The following is a 20,708-nucleotide window of genomic DNA, read 5'->3' on the forward strand; positions in this document are numbered from 1 at the left end:
GTTCTGCAGAGATTTAGACCCGAGTGACTCGATCAAGGCCGTGGAACCAGACTGAAAATGCAGGGCGAGCTCCGGGACGTCTCCAGATGGAGAGTGGCTGCCCTGGAAACTCCACAGGGGAGCGGTTGATGGCATTCCAGGGGGTCCTACTCACTCAAGTCATGCCCACAAGACTTCAGCCCATGTCACCACCTGGCACCAAGTCCTATTTGCTATTGTCCCCCAGCACACAATGAGGGAATGCTGGGATGCCTGAGCTCGGAGAAGGTGCTGGAACCATCCTGTGCAAACTCATTTTGCAGATGAGATCAGTGAGCCTAAGAGACTGGCAAGTTATGGTCAAAACGTGCCACTTCCCAGGTCCAGAGCTCATTCTGATAACAGTACTGCTTCCGAGGCTATTGTAAGGACCGAATGAGCTCACCCACCCAGGGTGCTGACAACAGTGCCTGATGGACAGAGGTGGCTCGGAAACATTCGTCATTGCAGCCACTGTGTCTGGCACACAGTAAGGGCACCATAGACAGCAGCCGTTACAATAGAGCCCCCCCCAAAAAAAATAAAATAAATAATAAAAAAAAACAATAGAGGCCCCCATACCCCATTCGGGTGGAAGCCCCTGTCTGGTGAAATGAAGGAGGGTGGTCAGTTTTGTGCAGAGGAGGCTCCTCTTTTGTTCCTGCAAACTCATTTCAGGGAGGCCCTCCCCTGGGTTGTCCTGACGCATGGAGAAGACAGGCTGAGGGTGACGCGTATTGGAATTGCAAATATGTTGATTGGATTTTCAAGCATGTATTTATTAGAAGGCAAATGAGCAAGAGTGACCTTAATACCGATCAAATCTTGACTCGGCTCTGATTTTCTTTTTTTTTTTTAAGTAGGTTATGGGGAGGGAGGGTCATTGTTGAGTGGGACAGGGCTTCAGCTGGGAAGATGAGAAGGTTCTGGAGGTGGACGCTGGTGGTGGTTGCACCGTACTAGATGCTAGGGAACCGCATACTTACAAGCCGTCCAAATGGTAAATTTTACAGTATGTGTATTTCACCACAACTAAAAGCGAAGTAAGTCATACGCTCTTGGACCTTGCTCCTTTAAACACTGCCTTTCATTTATGGGGTCATTCTTTGTGTCAGGTGCACCACTGAGCATGCGCCGTAGACTGGCTCCTCAGGACTTTTACCAGCACATCTCATTTTCCATGCGGGGAACTGAGGCTCAGAGAGGTCCCACAAGGCTGTGGCCACCTCTGCAGGGACACCACGGAGAACGGGACGGAGTTTTCAAACTGAGCCGGTTCGTCCGAAGGGCGTCTGTGCCACATGTGTGGCACCCACCCAAAACTGCCATCCTGATCAGAAACCCCGAACAAGGGACACCTGGTGGCTCAGCGATTGAGCCTCTGCCTTCAGCTCAGGGCATGATCCTGGGTCAGGGATCGAGTCCCACATCGGGCTCCCCATGGGGAGCCTGCTCTCCCTCTGCCTGTGTCTCTCATGAATAAATAAATAAAATCTTAAAAAACAAAAACAAAACAAAAAAACAAAAACAAAACAAAAAAGCAGCCCGGCAATCATTTGCTGTACAAGTGTCATGATTTTTTGGTAACACTCGCTTGGCAGGCCCCTCAGGGTAGCCAGCCACTGGCTGGGGTGCGGTGTGATGCTGAGAACCAAGAGAGGGAAATCCGGGTGCCAGCCAGAGGAGGCAGCGCACGCTCAGCCCCGCGCCACGGCGAGGGAGACCCGCATCCAGGGCACGCACACTAACTAGGGTCTCCAGGTGGGAGGGCACAGGGCCACTGCTGACATCAGCAGCCGTCTGTTGGCCAAGCCAGGGGCCCTTGGGTGTGGGGCTGTGTCGCCCTGGAGGAAGCCCCGCCTCTTCCTAATTCACCCAAGGAGGCCTCCTGGGCGGCAGACACCTGACAGCCCTTGAGGAAGTGAGGGCTCCCCCGGGCTTGCCTTGGTCCACGTGCACTATTTGGGGTGCTGGCTCGTCAAGCTGCCCCCTGATGACCAGTTCCGAGGCAGCGTGGGAAGCGTCTAAGAGCAAGGGTTTCCTAGCGGGCAGGCCCGGCTGGGCTCGGCCTCCTGTGTGATGAGCGGCCTGAGCCAGGCACCGGAGCTGCTCGGAACTCGTTTTCCTGGGCAGTAAAATGCCCAGATGGTGGTTCTTCATCATGGCATCGTGAGGGTTCACTGGGGCCCCGTGTCTGGCTCGCACTAAGTGCTCGGGAAGGCTGGCCCGTAACTGATGATGACTTGTGTTCCCACAGCAGGTGCGCTGGGGAGACACATGGGCCCACACAGGTTTGCAGGGCCCTCACTGATGTGATGCAGTGGATTTTTCTCCAGGTCCATTCAGCAGGTGCTGTCCCTCCAGCATCACTTCTCCACGTCCGTACAAGGGCTCAGGGCACCTGTGGTTTCTAGCTCCATCCTGCACTAGCATCCGAGTCTCAGGTATGGCCCTGAGAGCTCCCCCCTCCCTCCCTCTCTTCTGCCATCCATAGCTCCCTTTCTCCATCCTTCCATCCACCCTTCCCCCTCTCCTCCTTCCCTCCCTCCTGCCCTCTTTGGCTCCCTACCCATCGGGAGAGAGGGGGTGCCTACCGTGAAGGTGCCACTTGGAAGCAGGTGGATGAATGATGCTCCGCTTTGAACAAGATGGTGACCGAGCCCTTTATACCCCCAAGGGAAGACCCTTAGTCACGTGATCCCCCTCCCCGTCCTCACCTGAAGAGGATGGGCTTTTGTGCAGGTTGGCAGGTGGGAGGCCTCTGAGGGGGAGGAGGACATCATAATGCTAAGACTTGGAGCAGGTGAGGCTCTATATTAAGAGGCCCATCTTGAGCCTTCCAGGAGACCCAGGGTCTAATCAGAGAACAATGGCTCCCCTGTTCCCCACCTCCCACCTCCCCTCAAAGGCCTAGAGGCCCAGGGATTGTGTCTCGGGGTCATCAGCTCCCAGAACCGATGAAAGTCACGTGGGCTCTCCCACGGGTAGAAGGGCTGGCTTTGTCTGGTTTAGTTCATTCTTCAGCAAGAGGATCTCTGGGGTGATTCTTATATGTTCTTGGCCTCAGGCCTGGGAATTTGATGCCTCTTTTCTTATGGGGTTTCCAGCCCCAGCTGTGGGGTTAGGTGAGACAGGGCTTTATACTCAGACATGCGAGGATCAGGTGCCAGCCCTGCCACTCATTAGCAGTGGGACCCTGACCTCGGGCTTGGCTCCCCCATACTTTTCATGGGGATGACCCCACTGGGACTGTGTGAACAAGGCAAGCCAAGGGCGGTGTGTGGTGAGGCTCGTGATCCTAGATGCCTCCAGAATTTCAGGTTTCCTTTCCAGAGCTTAAGAGGGAGAGCAAGCATCTACTGAGCGCTAATTAGGAGCCACGTGTGTTTTTACGGGATTGGGTCCCTCTCTCCCCGAAGCTGCCCTGGTAATCCCACAATCGTGACAGCCCGCACAGCAAGGATTCCACTTCACAGACAGGACACATGGGGTCGGCGTGGGGGCTTTTGTCCGAGCTCACGGTGATGGGATCGAGCTTAGCTGACAGGTCGGCCCGGCGGCGCAAGCCCTCCAAGTGGTTCACCTACCACCACCTGCTGGAGCACAGGGGTCCATCTGACGATTAACTCTGCGGGAGCTGAGTCTTTACAGAGTCCACCAGAAGGCTTCTGCAAATAATGAGTTGCCCTTGTGCATTGAAGCTTCCGTTTATAGATCATTAGTTATTGTTCGGGGTCTCGTGAGCGCTGATGATGAACGAAGCCACGCTGCCCCCATCTTTACCCACCGGCGCAGAAGACGCTTCATCTCTGAACTGCGAGGTCAACAGGCTGTGTGGCTCGGCGCCAAAACTCCTGTCTTCCCTCCCTCCCCTGCCCTCCTCCCCCCTGCCCTCTCTCCTGCCAGTTTGGTTTGTATTTCGGGCATGAATGAAACAGACAGGAATGCACCTGCGCCTTTCCCTTGCGAAGAATCCCGTTTAGTGATTGTTGCACCTGTAGCCGACTCCTCCATCAGCTCACTTACCTCGTCAGTGAACCTCTGGTGGCCACATGGGCACACAGTACCAAGAACTCTAGTGGGGGGAGGAAGCACCCCCTCAGGCCTCCTCATTGCCCTAAGCATCCTCCAAATCAGGACCTGCTCAGCTCAGAAAGGGTCAAACTTCTCCCCTTAACCTCCAGCAGACCGTGGACTCTAGTTTGCTCTTGGATCCTGTTTTCCTCCTGCCACCGCGGCTGCTGTTGTGACCCGAGAAAATCGGTCCCGTGTGGTCCTCCAAGCCTCTGTCTTTGCTGCGATGTCAGATCCCTACACGTGCCTCCGAGGTCCTCCATATGTGGGCTTTCAAAAGTTAGCCACGCTCGGCCGTCATCGTCGTGGCGTGGGATGGGTGGGCCCACTTGGGCTTTCCCCCCAAGTGAGGGGCCAGGGGTTCGGGCCGAGTCATTAGTCCCACCTTCCCTGATGGTAGATTTCTCTTTGGGAAACTTCTGGGATCCTTCTCTGCCAAAGAGCCTTCGTTACTACCAACGTTATCCATTAGAGAAGGTCCCCTCAGATTAACCCACACCTGATGAATGGTGCTGTTTTCTCCATTCCAATCCAGACACCGGTCCCTTTGTACCAGCAGATTTCCTGTGTCCTCCTCAGCTTTGCAAACTAGAGGGTCCTCTGCAGGCCTCAAGAGTCATGACAACAGGGATTCCCCAGCTTGACATTTGCATAACTTTGAGGCTCTCTCAAGAGTCCTGGAGAGTAAAAAGAAATCTGTGTGTGATCAGAGAGGGAAGTGCCTGGCTGCTTCTCTCTCCAATTTCAAGTTCTTACCTTTCCAAGAGCCTTGTGATTCACAGGGAGTCAGAGCAAGGGCACTCAAGTGTCTTCCAATGGGGGAAAAAATAGGTTCTACTTAGATTGCAAATGGAAAGTGAATTTTCTTACCAGGAGGTAGGCACAGATCACAAAGGTGGGGCTCTGATGTCAGAGCAGACATCTCATCACTAACATGAGAAAGTGGAGCAGGAGATCCAGGCACAGGAACGAGGAACTATGGGGTCGGCACAGGGCCATTGGAAAGAGCAAGCCTGCTTGGCAATGGTCTGCATGGAGACTTGGCATTCACAGGGGTGTTGGGACTAATGCAGACTTGGAAAAAGTTAAGAGGGGCCTGAATTAATAAAGGTCACACCTGCACCCGTGGGTGTGCAGGAAAGGGTTGACTCAGCAGGGCCAGGGCATGTGAACCCTGCATCTGCCAAAGAAAAGTCTTAGCTCTTAAACAGCTCCCGGGAGCTAACCTCTGAACCCTTGGAATCTCCTGCCAGATAAAAGTGTCCATCCACCTGGGCTTTGGGCCACGCTGGACAGTCTAAGCTAACAATGTGATTTTTTATTTTTGAAAATTTTATTTATTTATTTGAGAGAGAGAGCAGGCATGAGCAGGGTGAGGAACAAAGGGAGAAGCAGACTCTCCTCTGAGCAGGGAGCCCAACCCCACATTGGGCTGGATCCCAGGACTTCAGGATCATGACCTGAGCTGAAGGCAGATGCTTAACCTACTGAGCCACCCAGGTGGCCCTAACAATGAGATTTATAGCGGGTGCTTTGGGTTACACTATGTTGCCTTGACCTCTCAAGAGCCTGGAGATTGAGTAATTGAGGTCAGCCATGTAGGCACCTCATGCCTACAGGCCGATCCCTAATTGAAATCCATGGCTCGGGGGATCCCTGGGTGGCTCAGCGGTTTAGCACCTGCCTTTGGCCCAGGACGAGGTTCTGGAGTCCCAGGATCGAGTCCCACGTCGGGCTCCCTGCATGGAGCCTGCTTCTCCCTCCGCCTGTGTCTCTGCCTCTCTCTCTCTCTTACGAATAAATGAAAAAAAAATCTTAAAAAAAAGAAATCCATGGCTTGGATGAGCCTTTCTGGTTGACAATATTCCTTATGGGTTGTCATATGTCATTACTGGAAGAAACCAGTGCTACCCATGCTGCTTCACTGGAGACCACAACTGGAAGCTGGTGCCTGGGCGCTCCTGGGCCCTGCCCTCTGCCCCTTTTATCTTTGACTTTAATCTCTGTCCTTTTGCTGTAGGGAATGTGATTATAGGAGCTGTTCCGACTTCCATGAGGCCTATTAGTGAATCGCTGACCCTGAGAATGCACTTGGAGGCCCCCGAATACCATAGGATCCACAGATGAGGAATCAAGACAAGAACTTAACAACAAAAACCCCACTACTCTCTATACTTCTTCCAAGGGAAGATCTCCTCACCTTCTACTTAGAGGTGCTTGGGGGGTGATATGGGTCCTATAGTGAGCAAGTCTGATGAGTTGTACATAACTGAGGGTGAGTTAATGGTATAGAGAAATCCTAGGTGAATCTCTTCACAGCATGGGCTCACTTTTCCTTATCTATCTTGTTCTCTTCCTACAATCCCAAGTTTAAGTCGCTTTGGGTCAGGGTCTCGGTGCCTGGACTAGTTTCTTCTTGCTAGAGTGACACCCCTCACGCCATCTCTCCAGTCTCAGGATTGCTGCGAACATCATGGGGGTTTCTTGAGCATGGATTTAGGTTTCCGTGCAGCTTCTAACACTTTGGCCTTCCACCTTCCCAGGAGTCACAGGAGAGAGAGAAATGCTACTTCCAAAAAGAACCTCTTTCAGTTAATTGATGACCTAGCTGGAGCCTGGCAAATTTTGCAAAGTCAGCCAACTCGGGCCAGGGGCCAGGGTGAAGAGATGTCGTCCAATTTATCAATAGGTACCATCGCTTTTTCAAGGCCTCACACCGACTGGCAGATATTCTGGAGGCATTTTTGTTTTAAGGCTGGAAAGAAAAAAAGAAGAGGGAATTCAAGGGAGTGAGAAAGAAAGGAACGCTACAGGGACATAAATTCAGGTAGCACCAGCCATGGGCCAGGCTACTCTGGAGGACAGGGGTGTGGCCGAGCAGTGGCTGGGGACTCAGGAGTCTGTGTCAGAGAGGGGAAGGGTGTGGACAAGACCCCGTGCTGGTTAGAAGCCATGTGGAGAGGGAGGTAGCATTCAGTTCTCCACTCTCCGCCCAGTGATGGCTTCCCAGTCTCCCTGGTTTGCAAAAAGCTAATCTAACCTTGTTAATATGTTGTGCAGCAGATGTAATATATTGTTTGAGTCGAGACTGCAGTGTGGCAGGGACCGAGGAAGAGCTGTTTAAGTAGAGGTTGCTTGCAAGATTTCCTGCTCCCTCTGCCCATAACAGGCAAAGGAATTTCTTTGACTACTGAGCCCTCCACCCCCAAATGCTTGACTTTTATGCTGCAGAGTGAAGGTAATTTAAGTTCCATATAGTTCCACAAGTTTTAGAAAGTCAGAGTCCTTTGACTGGGAAGTCCAGGTAGATGGCCAGACCATTAGCTTGGGGACCAGTTAGGCCAGATCGGCCACTTTGTCTGCAGGAATGGGAGAAAAAACAAAGGTCACACCTGGCCTCTCTGGGAGTAAATGGGGGCTTTGATGCCATCAGGATAAGGAGAGGGGTACTGTATACCCTACTCCTAGCACCTCAGGCCGCCTTCTTTATCTTGGATTATTTGGGGGAGCTTGGCTGGCTCAGTCCATAGAGCACATGACTCTTGACCTCAGGGTTGTGAGTGTGAGCCCCATGTTGGGCATAGAGATTACTTAAAAGTAAAATCTTAAAAACAAAACAAGAACAAGCTCTTTTTGGATTATTTGTGATCATTTTTCTTTGGTCAGGAATTTGAGCATTTCTATGGGATCTGTCTTTTGTTTGATTTTTCTTTGTTCATTTATATGTTTACCTTACATGGGAGTCAGGGAGGATTCAGAAACTTGCTGGAGCTCACACAGAAAGCAACACTGCTTGGTTGGACTGACTCCTGCTATTTTTCTTTTCTTTTTTCTTCTATGCCTAATTGCAAACATCAAACTGTTAGGTGAAGAGTAATCAGAAATACCTTCCACTTTTTTTTTTTTTTTGTCTAGAATTAATGAGGACTGCATGAGCTGCATCTACTGTGATTGGCCCCCAACGAATGCAGGAACAACCACTGAGTTCTAGAACACTTTCATAGAAGGCATTTATGATTAAGTTACAACACGGTCAGGTGTTTACTTACTCTGGGAGTGAGGCATCTGTTTCACCCTCTGACAGATGTAGGTGGCATTCTTCAGAAACCAGGAGTAGTATTCAAGACAGTACCTAAAGATTCCAATTAGAGTGGAAAGCAGTCACCATCCCTTGTGGCTAAGGGAAGATTATCATCATTTAAAAAGTCAGAGTATGAGACGCTTGGGTGGCTCAGTGGTTGAGCATCTGCCATCGGCTCAGGGCGTGATCCTGGAGTCCTGGGATCGAGTCCCAAATCGGGATCCCTGCATGGAGCCTGCTTCTCCCTCTGCCTATGTCTCTGCCTCTCTCTCTCTCTCACTGTCTCTCTTATGAATAAATAAATAAAATCTTTAAAAAATAAAAAATAAGATAAATTAAAAAGTCAGAGTGGCCAACTCTTCACAGCAAGAACCCCCTCTCCATCTCTACAAGGTGTGGGAGGAGAGGCAGGGGATGAGGCTGAGCAGGGAAAGGCTTAGACCTTGGAGTGAGAAAGCTATATTTTTAGTTCTGGCATCATTCTTGAGTAGGGATGTATGACGTCAGGCTGAGCACTCACTTCTCTGGGCCTTAGATTTTTCATCTACACAAGAAAGGGCGATGCTAGAACCTACCCTCGCAGGTCATCACGAAGATTAAGTGAGCTAACGTGGACCAAGTTTCCAAACAGGGCCGGGCTCGTATGGTGCTCAGCAAATGGTGATGTTCATTTATTTGTTTGTTTGCGTGAGGTGGGGTGAGAAGAGCGCAGGGCTGTTACAGTTTACAAGGCCGCCGGTACTTGCAAAATAATATCCGGCTCTTGTGTGGGACTGCAGGGATGGCTTCGGAGGGCTTCAATGAAAGAGCACCAAGCACAATTTTAGGAAGAAGAGCTTTCTGAGTGGGCAGCTCACTGTGGGACTCTGGGAATTCACCGGATACGTGATGAGGTTGGGCCAAACATCTTCCCATTTCTCTCCCGTCTCCACCGCTCTGTGATTCTAGCATTCTCTGGGGAGCCACTAACCGCTCAAGTAAAGCTGGCTGTAAGGATTCCCCAGGCTCTATCACTCTCAATTTATAGGACACTGAGACATTAAGAAAACTAGGGCACAGAGATGGTCTGATTTGCCTGAAGACTCACTGTTCTCAAGCGGTGGTGCAGGATTTTTACCCACGTAATCCGCTTCATGCCCGAGCGCGCTTCCGTTCCAACCGGGCTATACTCATTTTGCAGAAGAACAAACTGAGGCTCAGAGAGATTACATGACCAGCCTACATAGCGTGTACACAGCAGAGCCTAAATTTAAACCCAGGTCTGCTTGGTTTCAACCCCCATCACCCGCCCCCCAATCATACAGCACAGTAAGCGACCTACTAGCTTTGAGGGTGCGGTTCTGCGGCCTAATCCCTAATCTCCCCTCAGCTAGCCTGAAGTGGGCCAGTTTGACAAGATTTTCTTCTAACAACCGCAAACAAAATGCTTAGAAAGCTTCCAAAACAAAGAGGATATCCTACTACCCTGGGGAATGGGTTCAATCTGTTCTGAATGAAGGAGGAAATGCACAGCCGGGAGGAGCAGCTGGAGCCTGAAGGGAAAAAGTCCAGACTTGTTTGCCAAGAGCTCGCCAGGTGCTTGAAGACAGCAAGGCTCCCCTGAAAAGGGACCTGTGCCAGGGCCACTGGCCGATCACCTTGGCTGCAGCCACCCTGCCTGTCCCGGTGGACCTGTGATGCTGCAGGCTGCATCTCCCTTGTCTGTCTTTGCACTTGCTGCTCCTTTAGCCTGGAGTGGCCTCTCCCAATGCCTGCCCTGGAAGCTTCTCTTCCTCCATCAAGCCCTATCAGTGGCCCTGGTACATACTTGGGATCTGCCACAGTGCTTGTCACACTGTTTTGTAATTTCTCTTTATGTGGCCAACTTCCCCAGTCAAACATGATTTTTTTGATCACGGAGGCTGTCCTATTCAACAAACACAGAGTCCAGCCAGCCTCCCACTCTATTAGTCCTAGCTGGGACTCAATGTTTAGTATGAAATTATAGAACAATTCACTATTAGGTTAAAATACAGGGATAAGCTCAGGTTCATAGATGCTTCATCTCCCTAAATTTTCACTTAAACCTCTTTCTGGGAACTTCCTCCTTCCTCATTTATCCTTCCACTCAGCACTTGCAATACAGATTTTTTTAAATGTGATTTTTTTTTCCCCCAAGGGGATATGAAGAATAGGTTCTGTCTCTGGGTATGGCTTGGTTCTGTCCCTCACCCTGTCGTATTTTAATTTGTATTTAGGATCATGAAATCCTTGGTTTCTGGGCCTGTTTCTGATTCACCTCTCAATTCCCAGGGCTTGGCATGGTGCGTCATGCATAAGTAGGAGAGACTCAACTCGTGTTGTTGATTTGAAGAGCTGTTGGAAGTAGGCTCTGATGGTGAGATCCTGTGAGAAAGCATTGTTGCAAAAGTGTTCTCTTCCTTAGGATGAAGGGACAGCATGCATGGTGGGGAAATGCCTCCTCAATGCTCGCTAACAGCCTTGGGTCTGTGGACCTTGGTCAGGTCTCTCTCTGGGTGGAGGAAGAAGCATTGCTGATGGAAGAATCCAGAACAAGGATTTAATGGAAAGAAGCTTCAAACCCAGACTGGGGGCTCAGAGCTAGTGGATGATGGAGGTTTGAAAAGCCAAAGAGTAGGGGCGCCTGCCTGGTTGACTCAGTTGGTAGAGCACACAACTTTTAATCTCAGGGTTATGAGTTCAAGCCCACATTGGGTGTAGAGATTGCTTAAAAATAAAATCTCAAAAAGCTGAAGGATCGTGAGCGGACTTTGGAAGGAACGTTAAAGATCTTTGGGATTGGCCCCGGACCACTGGAGAAGACGTGTTCATCCATGTTTGTTTGGTTCTGGGTTTATAGCCAAGACTAAACCCCAGAAGAAAGGATAAAATGTCTGCACTCGAGGGTGAGAAAACCTCCACGCCTAGAACATCTAATATGAAGCACAGTCTGCCTTCTAAGTGTCTTTTTACAATCTTCTCATTAGGCCAGCAAATGACTGCTAGGGATTTAGAAGGAGCTGGGATTTCGATGGACATGTCCTCTGGTTGTTCTCTTCTGGCAAATCTCACCAGGAAGAGGCCAAGTCTACCAGCCAGGCTCAGTTTACACCAACTCGGCTCACCTCCACTCGACTAGATGTGTTTGCTGTGTCAGGCCTTGCACTGTGTTCCGGGGACCCAGAAATGAATGAGGTTCCATTCCTGGCTCTCAAGGAGGTGATGATCTAATAGGAGACTCACCAGAGAGTCTAATCTGTTGCCTGTCTGTTCCCGGCCGCCTGTGGCCTACAGAGCAGCCTCACAGCATATACAGCCTCTCAATACTGGCTGTGGGAAGGGACAACTGGCTCAGGTTACCTCACGGCCTCCGTCCTCGGGTCTCTCTTCCTGCTCATGCAGAGGCATTGCTGGAAAAAGCGGCACAGCTCCATCAGGCAAGGGTTGAGCTTCTGGATGGCCAGGGTGAGGGGAGCAGCTGTGATGGCCCCTTCCTTGAGGAGCAGCTGAGGACACCCTAGAAGAGGCAATCCCAGGCCACTGAAATCACCAAGGGTCGAGCAAGCATCTTCCCTCTGACAGGTACGATACTTGGTGAATAGAGTCTCGCCCCTGATCTCAGGTGGCTCTGGGACAGAGAGGTAGACAAGCGTTGCTTCGTCAGTGCCCAGGAAAGCTGCTGTGAGAAAACAAGAGGCAGGTGGAGAAAGGTGGGGTCCAGTTCCCAGAGGAAATCAGAGATGGTTTCACTGAGAGCAAATATTAAAAAAGAATCCAAAAACATTAAACAGAAGTGGATAAGGTGGAGGCATCTCCAGAGGAAGAGGTAGGGTATGTGAGGACCCAACCTCATGCAAGGGGATGGTTTACTGATAGGGAAATGGAGCATAATTTGATGGTACAGAGGGTGTGGGGTATGGTGTGTGTGTGTGTGTGTGTGTGTGTGTGTGCAGGCATATGTGTGAGCGTGTGCACACATGGGTATGTGCATTTTGCATGGGTATGCGGGCATTATGTATGTACACGTGTGAGACTGGGTAATGTGTACGGGGTGTGTCACCTGACGACCACGGGGAGGATTAAAGGAGACAATTTATGCAAAGCAAACTGCAAAGTTCCTGCTGTGGAATAAACAATAAATAATAGCTATGATTACTGATCTATTAAAAATGTATTGAGCAGAGCACCTGGGTGGCTCATTCGGTCAAATGTCAGACTCTTGATTTCCACTCAAGTCATGATCTCAGGGTCCTGGGATCAAGCCCCACATCGGGCTCCCTGCTCAGCGTGGAGCCTTCTTGGGATTCTCTCTCTCTCTCTGTCTCTCTCCCTCTGCCCCTCCCCTTTCCCCCATGTGCATGTTCGCTCGCTCTCTCTCTCTCAAGTAAATAATCTTTTTTAAGAAGAGGAAAAGAGGCTTCCTCTTACAGAGCTCACCCTTCAGTGATTTGAAGACTATATTAGGATATTGATAATAATCTTCCAAAAAAGAATTGCTAGTTACTATCAAGAAAGATGATCTAAAACCTGGAAGTAAGTTCTGGGGATTGTCTAGCAGACTCGGTGGGGGATTATCTGGTTATATAAGGGTACGTGCCTTTGATTGATCTATTGAGTAGGTGATTTTACAACTCTGAAGACATTAGCTGATAGTAGTGTAAATGACTGTCGTCTGAGAGCAACACAAATAATTCTTTTCCATAAGCAATGTAAATGAATTATGCCTGGGCAAGGTGCAACTGTTTTTTTTTTTTTTTTGTCTAGTGAGAAAAAAATAACTTATTGCAATACGATATCAATTAGTAAATTCCCTTCCAAATTCCTGGGACTATAAAAATCCCTATTCCTCACACTCTCCATTGAGCCAATTTTAATCAATTCATTAATTAATGGTCAAATAATATCTCTGACATGTGTTTGTTTCATATTTTTATGAGTCATGTTTTATGATTTGAAAGTTACAATTTAGCAGCTTTAGATTTATTTTTATATTTGCTTTTTAAAAATTTAATTCCAGTGTAGTTAACATACATACATATATAACATAACAAGCTAATATTATTTTCAGGTGTATGATACAGTGATTCATCACTTTTATACATCACCCGGTGCTCATCAACATGCGTGCACACTCTTTATCCCTATCACCTGTTTCGCCTCTGCCCCCAGCCCCCTCCCCTCTGGTGACCAGCGGTTTGTTCTCTATATTTAGGAGTACAGTATGCTTTTTGCTTTGTCTCTTTTCCCCGCTTTGTTTTGTTTCTTAAATTCCACATTTGAATGAAATTATATGGTATTTGTCTTTCTCTTACTGACTTATTTCACTCAGCATTATACCCTCTAGCTCTATCCACTTTGTGGCAAATGACAAGATTTCATTCTTTTCCATGGCTGAGTAATATTCTGTTGTGTATATAGATAGACCACATCTTATTTATCCATTCATCTATCAGTTATATATGTATTAAAGTCGAGAGAGGGCTCATAATGTTAGGAAAAGATTTAGTAAAAAATGTAGGCAGGAAATGTATTTTGAATTTTATCTTGAGTCAATTAGAACAGTACACCCTCCAGAGCATTTATCAATTTTTTTAAGTATGCTATGGCTTTTTTTCTTTAACATGCATTGCACACCTGCTATGTATCAGCTACTTTCCTAAGTTCTTTACATACATCGTTTCATTTAATTCTCATAAAATATCTATTTTATAGAAGAGGATACAGAGAGCCTGAATGATCCTGTAGTTTGATCAGTTATATAGCAGGCAGTGGCTCTGGCAGGACCTGAGTCTGGAGCTCATAACCAGCACACTTTACTACTCAGAGCATCCTTGACATTTCTGAAGCTTGATTTCCATGCCTCTCTCCCCTTCCCAACCTCTCCCATGCTTCTTCATCTCTGGAAATGGCTCTTTGCTGCTCAGCTGTCCAAACTTGGTTGTGATGTTTGGTTATGTCTTGGGGGATCACTCCACCATCGTCACATTTCTTGATATCTGAATATCACTCAAGTCTCCCTATTGAGTCAAGTCTTCCTCAGCCCCCATCATCTCTGGCTGTGCTTAGTACAACACTCTCATATCCTCCTCTCTTTAGTCTCCACTTTGCAGCCAGAGAAGCCTTTCTGCACCACAAATATGACCATGTCACTCTGATTTGTCTCAGGAGAGGTCCATATTCCTTCTATGGCCCTGGGACAGCGCCCTGTCCCCTTGCCAGCCTCTGCTCCCTCACTCCTCATCACTTTCCTGTAGCATCAGAATTCCAGCCCCTGGAAAAACATCTGTCCTTTCCTGCCTCATGCCTTTGCATAAGCTGTGCCTCTACTTAGAATGCATACGTAGAGGCTACCTTGTTCTGGTGTTCTGGTTCTTTTCTTTTCTTTTCTTTTCTTTTCTTTTCTTTTCTTTCTTTTCTTTTCTTTTTCTTTCTTTCTTTCTTTCTTTCTTTCTTTCTTTCTTTCTTTTCCCTAAAGATTTTATTATTTATTTATTTATTTATTTATTTATTTATTTATTTATTTGAGACAGAGAGAGAAAGGAGGGACAGAGGGAGAGGGAGAAAGGATCTTAAGCAGACTCCACACTGAGTGCAGAGCCCAATGCAGGGCTCCATCCCACAACTGCAAGATTATGACCTGAGCTGGAAGCAAGAGTCAGATACTTAACTGACTGAGCCACCCAGGTGCCCCCAGATGCCACTTTCCTGATGAATGAAAACTTTTTGAGCAATCCCTCCAGATGGAGCTAATCTCTTCCTCTCTGGCTGCACATAGCATTTACTGCTTTTTCTCTTAAGAACTTAACCATGAAAGACTCCTAACTCTGGGAAATGAGCAAGGGGTAGTAGAAGAGGAGGTGGGCGGGGGGATAGGGTGACTGGGTGATGGGCACTGAGGGGGGGACTTGATGGGATGAGCACTGGGTGTTATACTGTATGTTGACAAATCGAACTCCAATAAAAATATACATATAAAAAACTTAATCAATTTCTTCCTCGAATTGCAATTATTTTATACAGATGGAGAATCTTGGGACAGATAACACAGAAGAGTGGAATGAGCTCAGGCTTGGAATTCGACAAATGTAGGCTCAAAATTTAGTTACTTTTTAGCTGTAGCATTCACTGAAATTGCTTAATGAAGATAACATTACCTATCTTGCAGAATTATTGCAAAGAAAGGGTAAAAATAGGCTTAGTACAGTGCATGGGAAACAGCAGAAGCTCAATAAATATTCACAGAGTGGATGAAGGAGTCAATCTCAAAAGACTTTGTGGCATGATTTCTTTGTGAATGGGAAGAATCAGTTACTGGAAATTGTCAAAACCCCTTTATTTTATACTTACATTTCTTATTGTATGGATGGATGAACAGAATGACAGAGATAGATAGATAGATAGATAGATAGATAGATAGAGAGATAGATAGATAATAGAGAGAGCTATATAAGTAGATACAGATACAGATAGTTTATATAGTCAACTTGCTTTCCAAAACTCAGTCTGACAACTGCCCCCATCTGCACCAACAGTGTGTTTCTTTAGAACCTCTGGGGGAAAATGGCTATAATTTCTTTTGGCAGTATAATCATGGCTTTGTGTCTGAAAGGCCCATTCACTGCAGGTTGGGAGTGGGGCTGGGGCAGATCTCCAGTGTATGAAAAAAGAGACTGTGTAGTCTCCAGGAATTTAATAATGCCCTGCTGACATATGCCTGGATAGTCCAGGAACATTCTGGAAACCGGCATGCAAAGGCACCCAGGAGTGGGAGGGGCCTGAGGGCTCCACCAGCTTTGAAGGGCTCACTTTGTATCAATTTCTGTCTTCTGGAGCAGAAAGGAAGAGAACGAGGCATCCAAAAATGGAAAAAACGCATCACGAAACCCAGAAACTGAAGCGCCGAGCCTCTGTGAGGAGTCTCAAAAACCCAACCATAAGCCCAAGACATGGTTTCCTCTACAATTCCATAGAAATTAAGGGTCAGGGATGGGAGAGGCAGGGTGTCCTTTCAAACACAACAAAAGTAGGGGCACCTGGGTGGCTCAGTTGGTTAAGCACCTGCCTTTGGCTCAGGTCATGATCCTGAGGTCTTGGGATCAGGTCATGATCTCAGGGTCCTGGGATCGAGCCCCAGGTCAGGCTCCCTGCTCAGCAGGGAATCTGCTTCTCCTTCTCCCTATGCCCCTCCCCTGCTTGTTCTCTCACTCTCTCTCTTTCCCTCCAATAAATAAGTAAAATCTTTAAAAATAATAAGTAAAATGCAACAAAAGTAAGCTGCATCCAGTGAATGGGGGTTGAATTTGGGAGTCACCCATTCCTCCTTTCGCCGCCTTTGCTGACATCAGGCTCATGAAAAGAACAGCCTCTGTTTGCAAAGCGCACAGCGCCTCACTCAATAGGTGTTCACTCGATAAAAGTTGATTGGATTAAGTTATGCGGAGCTCTGTAGTTCCAAATCACTTCCACACACATTATCTTAATACAAAACCATGGGAAATAAAGACAGTTTTAGTGCCCACGATAATTGTTATTATTCTTGCTTCCTAGTCGAGGAAACTGAATTCCCGAAGCTGAGCGCTGGAGCCCGCCTCACCAGTAAATAGTAGAGCTAGGATTTAATCCCAGCACTCTGAATCTAAATTTATCTAGCAAACCTCTTTTTATTGCACTACACCACCTCCTTCCAAAAACACAAGGGCGACAGAGCAGCAGGCTGCCGGGACGTACTTGAGACGTGGTGGGGTCCTTGGACCAGGGCTGGCTCTTCTCCATGGGTAGGTGGCCATGCTTCAGGGAGGTCCCCTGCAAGGGGCAAGAGTGGCCGCACAACAGTCAGCATGATCTGACTTTGGGTGATGCAGACAACTAAGGAATAATAGCACCTTAAGGATAAAGCATTCTCAAAATCTAGAGGGAATTGTAGCCAAGAAGGAGGGAGTGCTTTATGCAAATCGCAGGGCAACTTAGCAACATGGCAAGGCTTGTAAATGAGTTCTCCTGCCTCTTTTGCTGCTAGAACTGATGAAGTATGATGCCCGGCTTGGTCAGCCTACTGGCTCCCTTGTTCCCACCACCCCTCACCACTGCGGAGCCCTACCCCAAAGCCATGTGGTACTGGGATTCCTTTCCCAGCCGCATGTTCTTACCTGTCTGTGGATATTTTGGAGCTGGTGCCTTGGTCGGACTCGGGGTCTGTGTGCCAGGGGTGGAGGATCCTGGGAGGAAGAGAAGGAGGGGAGAGCCCATGTTTTTTCTTGGGGTGCATGATGGAGAGAAGAAGCCCCATGCCACCAGTCCTGCCCTAGTCAACCAAAGGTGATGCCTTCATGCCCATCCTTGTAAATTGTCTGTCTTCTTCATGGTAGAGCATGGGCTCATCTCAGCAATTCTTTTCATCATGTTCGTAAAGTCCTGGCTTAAGGACCACTTCAGGATATGAACCTTTCTGTCAAGAACCTGGTCTCTGGCAAAAGTGGCAAAGCAGCCTCCTTGGAGGGGGTGAGGATGAGGGAGATAGGACGGGCCATTTCACTTGTGTGGTGAAATGGAAGCAAAGGGGGTGAGGCTGACCTGCACGAGAGCAGAGAGGATGGAGGTTGGGGGCAGAGGACATGTTCTCTGAGACGCAAACATAGTGGTTAGTGAGGAGAACAGGCCTTCCAGGCAGAGCAAAGAGCTTAAGCAAAGCCCCAGAGAAGTGAGTGGCAGTTTGTTTGCTATGACTGGATGGCTGGACTCTCCGGGATGATGTGGAGGGGTGAGGTGGGGGGGAAGCCAGCTGCTGGTTCCTTATGCTCCCCTGCTAGGCCATGGGTGTGGCAACATTGCATTAGATGCTGCTTCTGCTCCACGTGGGCCGCTGCATTGGTACCCAAGCTGGGCAGCATCACACATGTGCAGACCACTATGGTCAGGGGGCCCACCTACATGGGGCAGTCTTGCCATTTTCTTAGAGGGGGTCAGCACAGGACTGTAAGCCCCCTGAACCCAGAAGGTGTCAGTTGATGCTTGCTGGCTGGGTGCCACAGAGCAGCTTTAATCACAACCCAAACACAGAGTTTAACTAAATGACTGTAGAAATTATAGAGGATTAGAGCTGAAAGGGACTTCGGGCAAAAGCAGACCCAGGCTCTCCTCTGGTGATGTCCTGCTGGCCACTGCCCTTTGTGAAGTGGGTCCCTAGGAGCCGGCCACCACGCTGTACTGGGGGTGCCATGGGACAGGTTGGTAGGAGTTGCCAGGGACTGAGTGGTTCCCAGGTGCCACATGCTGAGCTGAACGCCTTAGTGAAGCCACCTGATTCAATCCTCACAGCTGCTCCAAAAGTTAGCTATTCCCGCCCCCAGGTTTGAAGATGAAAAAACCAGGACTCAGAGAGATCAAGAGAAGGGTCTCAGGACAGACAGCAAAGGTGGAGTCGATTTCAACCCTGCTGTGATGGAATAAAGACCAGACAGTGTAGCCTTGGGGCTGTGCTGGCTGCTGATGTCCTGTTAGCCAAACCCAAATGTGTTAGCTTTTATTGTTCCTATGTGATCCTGTGAGGTGTTTCTCCCATCGATCGCAGTTACCAAAATTGCATCCCCAGATCTGTTGGTGCAATTGAGATTTTGAGTCTCAAGGCAATACTTCACATGTATACCTTCCATTTCTTAAAGAAATGCAGGTGGTCCTGCCAACTTTTCCTTGAATGCCTGTTACGTTCCAGGTTCTTGAGGTGGGAGCATGGCCCACAGGCAGGAAGGTCAAATTAATGGACATGAAGCACAGACATGACGAGTCTTCTGATCTCCAGCTGTGGTGAGCTTAGAAGAAGGGCCACTGGCAACAGGTGCCAGAGGAAGTGATTTTAAAAATAAATACAGTAAAACTTTTTTGTTTGATTATAGGAGGATAAAAATATGGAAAATTCATGACAGTGGAGTGAAGAAAAATAAAAATCATATCAACTTCCCAGATATAGTCAAGGTTAATACATTGTGAATTTCTTTTTTCAGTCTTATTTTGGTTCACTTTCTATTTTCTGTGTATTATTTATTACACACATACGTAAACACATAGATACATGAAACTGAGATCACATTTGACAACTTTTTTCTTGTTTTTTGTAACTCAAGCTTTCCTGATAGCACATGATTACATATGAATGCACATATCATTTTATTTGTGTATGTAGTTAACGAGTATGCCACATTATATTGCATAAACATCGTGCATATGTAATTAATGAAATAACACTAATACCTACTGATCCTATGCCAAAAAGGCAGTTGAACTGGCTGGAGGGAACAGTATTGGCTCCTAATGGTCACTTGCTTTATGAGCAGTGAAAAAGAAATTTTTCTGGAAATTGGAAATTTCTAAATTCAACACATAAAACAGAGAGAGCAAGGGAGACCCTGCAAAGAGGGAGTTTCCATTCATTCATTCATTCATTCATTCAAGGTGAAAGAAGAGGGTTGGAGTAAAGAAAAGGAAGAGAGAGTTTGCTTTATGATTGTTAATTATTGTGCTAACTTAGGTTTCATTACTTTCCTGTGCATTGTATTTCAAAAATTTAGAAAATGTTTTAAAAACAGTGCTAAATTTAGTTTAAAAATGGAGGAAATGAGAGTGAGCACCTCCTCTTACCTGAGGTTGGGCTGGCCTGGGAGGAGCTGCCCTGTGTGGCTGCTGTCCTAGAGGAAGGCCCAGAAAGGCTCCTTGTGGCCGTGGCCTCAGCAGGCGATGTCAGCGTGGAGGACAGCATTTCCCAGGGAGGCCCTCCGGGTGCCCAGAGCGTAGGCAGTGTGGGAGTCCGTGCCTGACTGTCCGTTGTCGTCCATGGGGTCCTGGCCAACCTCCTGGTAGCTGATCATGAGACAGTAACAGGCCACTTACATTCTTGACCGATTTGATTCAGACATAAAATAACCAAAACACTGAAATGCTACCAAAGGGGAAATGCAACGTGCATGCATAAAACAGGTAGCTCAGGGGTTTAAGCTCTACCTTGAACTGGAATAAATAGAACAAAGTAAACTTTATTTTCCTAACTACCAATTAAGAAAGGAATCTCTAAATTCCTTGGATATCCGATCAGCGGGCTCTCTCAAAGTTCATCTTGTGACCCAGTGGAAAGGTTATGGGGTTCGAGGTGAGGAGATCCTGAGAGGAAACTGTTTTTGCCTCCCTCATGTTATGACATTGAGAGCAAGTGACTTCACTTTTTTTTTTTAGCTTTATCATTAAAATGGGGATGATGATAAAGCTAATAACGATAATACGGTATCACAGGATTGTGACGAAGCCCAAACATCCCTCTCTGGTCTTTTAAGTAATTCTATCTAGGTTTTCTCTTATTCATTTCCATGGTAGGCATGAAAAATATTTTTTCAAGTTTTTAAAACTCACAGAGAAAAATTTAAATATAAAAGTTAAGTTGGTGGGACGCCTGGGTGGCTCAGCAGTTGGGCAGCTGCCTTTGGCTTGGGTTGTGATCTTGGGATCCGAGCTCGAATCCTGAATCAGGCTCCTGCGGGGGGCCTACTTCTCC

The 20,708-nt window shown here is 47.8% G+C and overlaps 2 protein-coding genes across 2 annotated transcripts in view; both read right to left on the reverse strand.

The window, feature by feature from the left end:
• The window catches only part of OC90 (otoconin 90), a 32,926-nt gene extending 30,125 nt beyond the window's left edge, over nucleotides 1-2,801 (reverse strand). Inside the window, exons 1-2 of the mRNA XM_077848380.1 lie at nucleotides 2,736-2,801; nucleotides 1,894-2,283 (exon numbers count right to left, since the gene is read on the reverse strand). Coding sequence (XP_077704506.1) covers nucleotides 1,894-2,283; nucleotides 2,736-2,801 — 456 coding nt within the window. The remainder of the gene's footprint in view (nucleotides 1-1,893; nucleotides 2,284-2,735) is intronic.
• Nucleotides 2,802-6,317: 3,516 nt separating this feature from the next.
• HHLA1 (HHLA1 neighbor of OC90) overlaps nucleotides 6,318-20,708 on the reverse strand; it is a 34,142-nt gene continuing 19,751 nt past the window's right edge. The window contains exons 11-16 of the mRNA XM_077848381.1: nucleotides 19,805-20,023; nucleotides 17,320-17,388; nucleotides 16,901-16,975; nucleotides 11,534-11,690; nucleotides 8,142-8,224; nucleotides 6,318-6,847 (exon numbers count right to left, since the gene is read on the reverse strand). Coding sequence (XP_077704507.1) covers nucleotides 6,804-6,847; nucleotides 8,142-8,224; nucleotides 11,534-11,690; nucleotides 16,901-16,975; nucleotides 17,320-17,388; nucleotides 19,805-20,023 — 647 coding nt within the window. The 3' untranslated portion in view covers nucleotides 6,318-6,803. The remainder of the gene's footprint in view (nucleotides 6,848-8,141; nucleotides 8,225-11,533; nucleotides 11,691-16,900; nucleotides 16,976-17,319; nucleotides 17,389-19,804; nucleotides 20,024-20,708) is intronic.

This window comes from Canis aureus, chromosome 14 (genome assembly GCF_053574225.1).
Source record: "Canis aureus isolate CA01 chromosome 14, VMU_Caureus_v.1.0, whole genome shotgun sequence".
Lineage (NCBI taxonomy): Eukaryota > Metazoa > Chordata > Mammalia > Carnivora > Canidae > Canis > Canis aureus.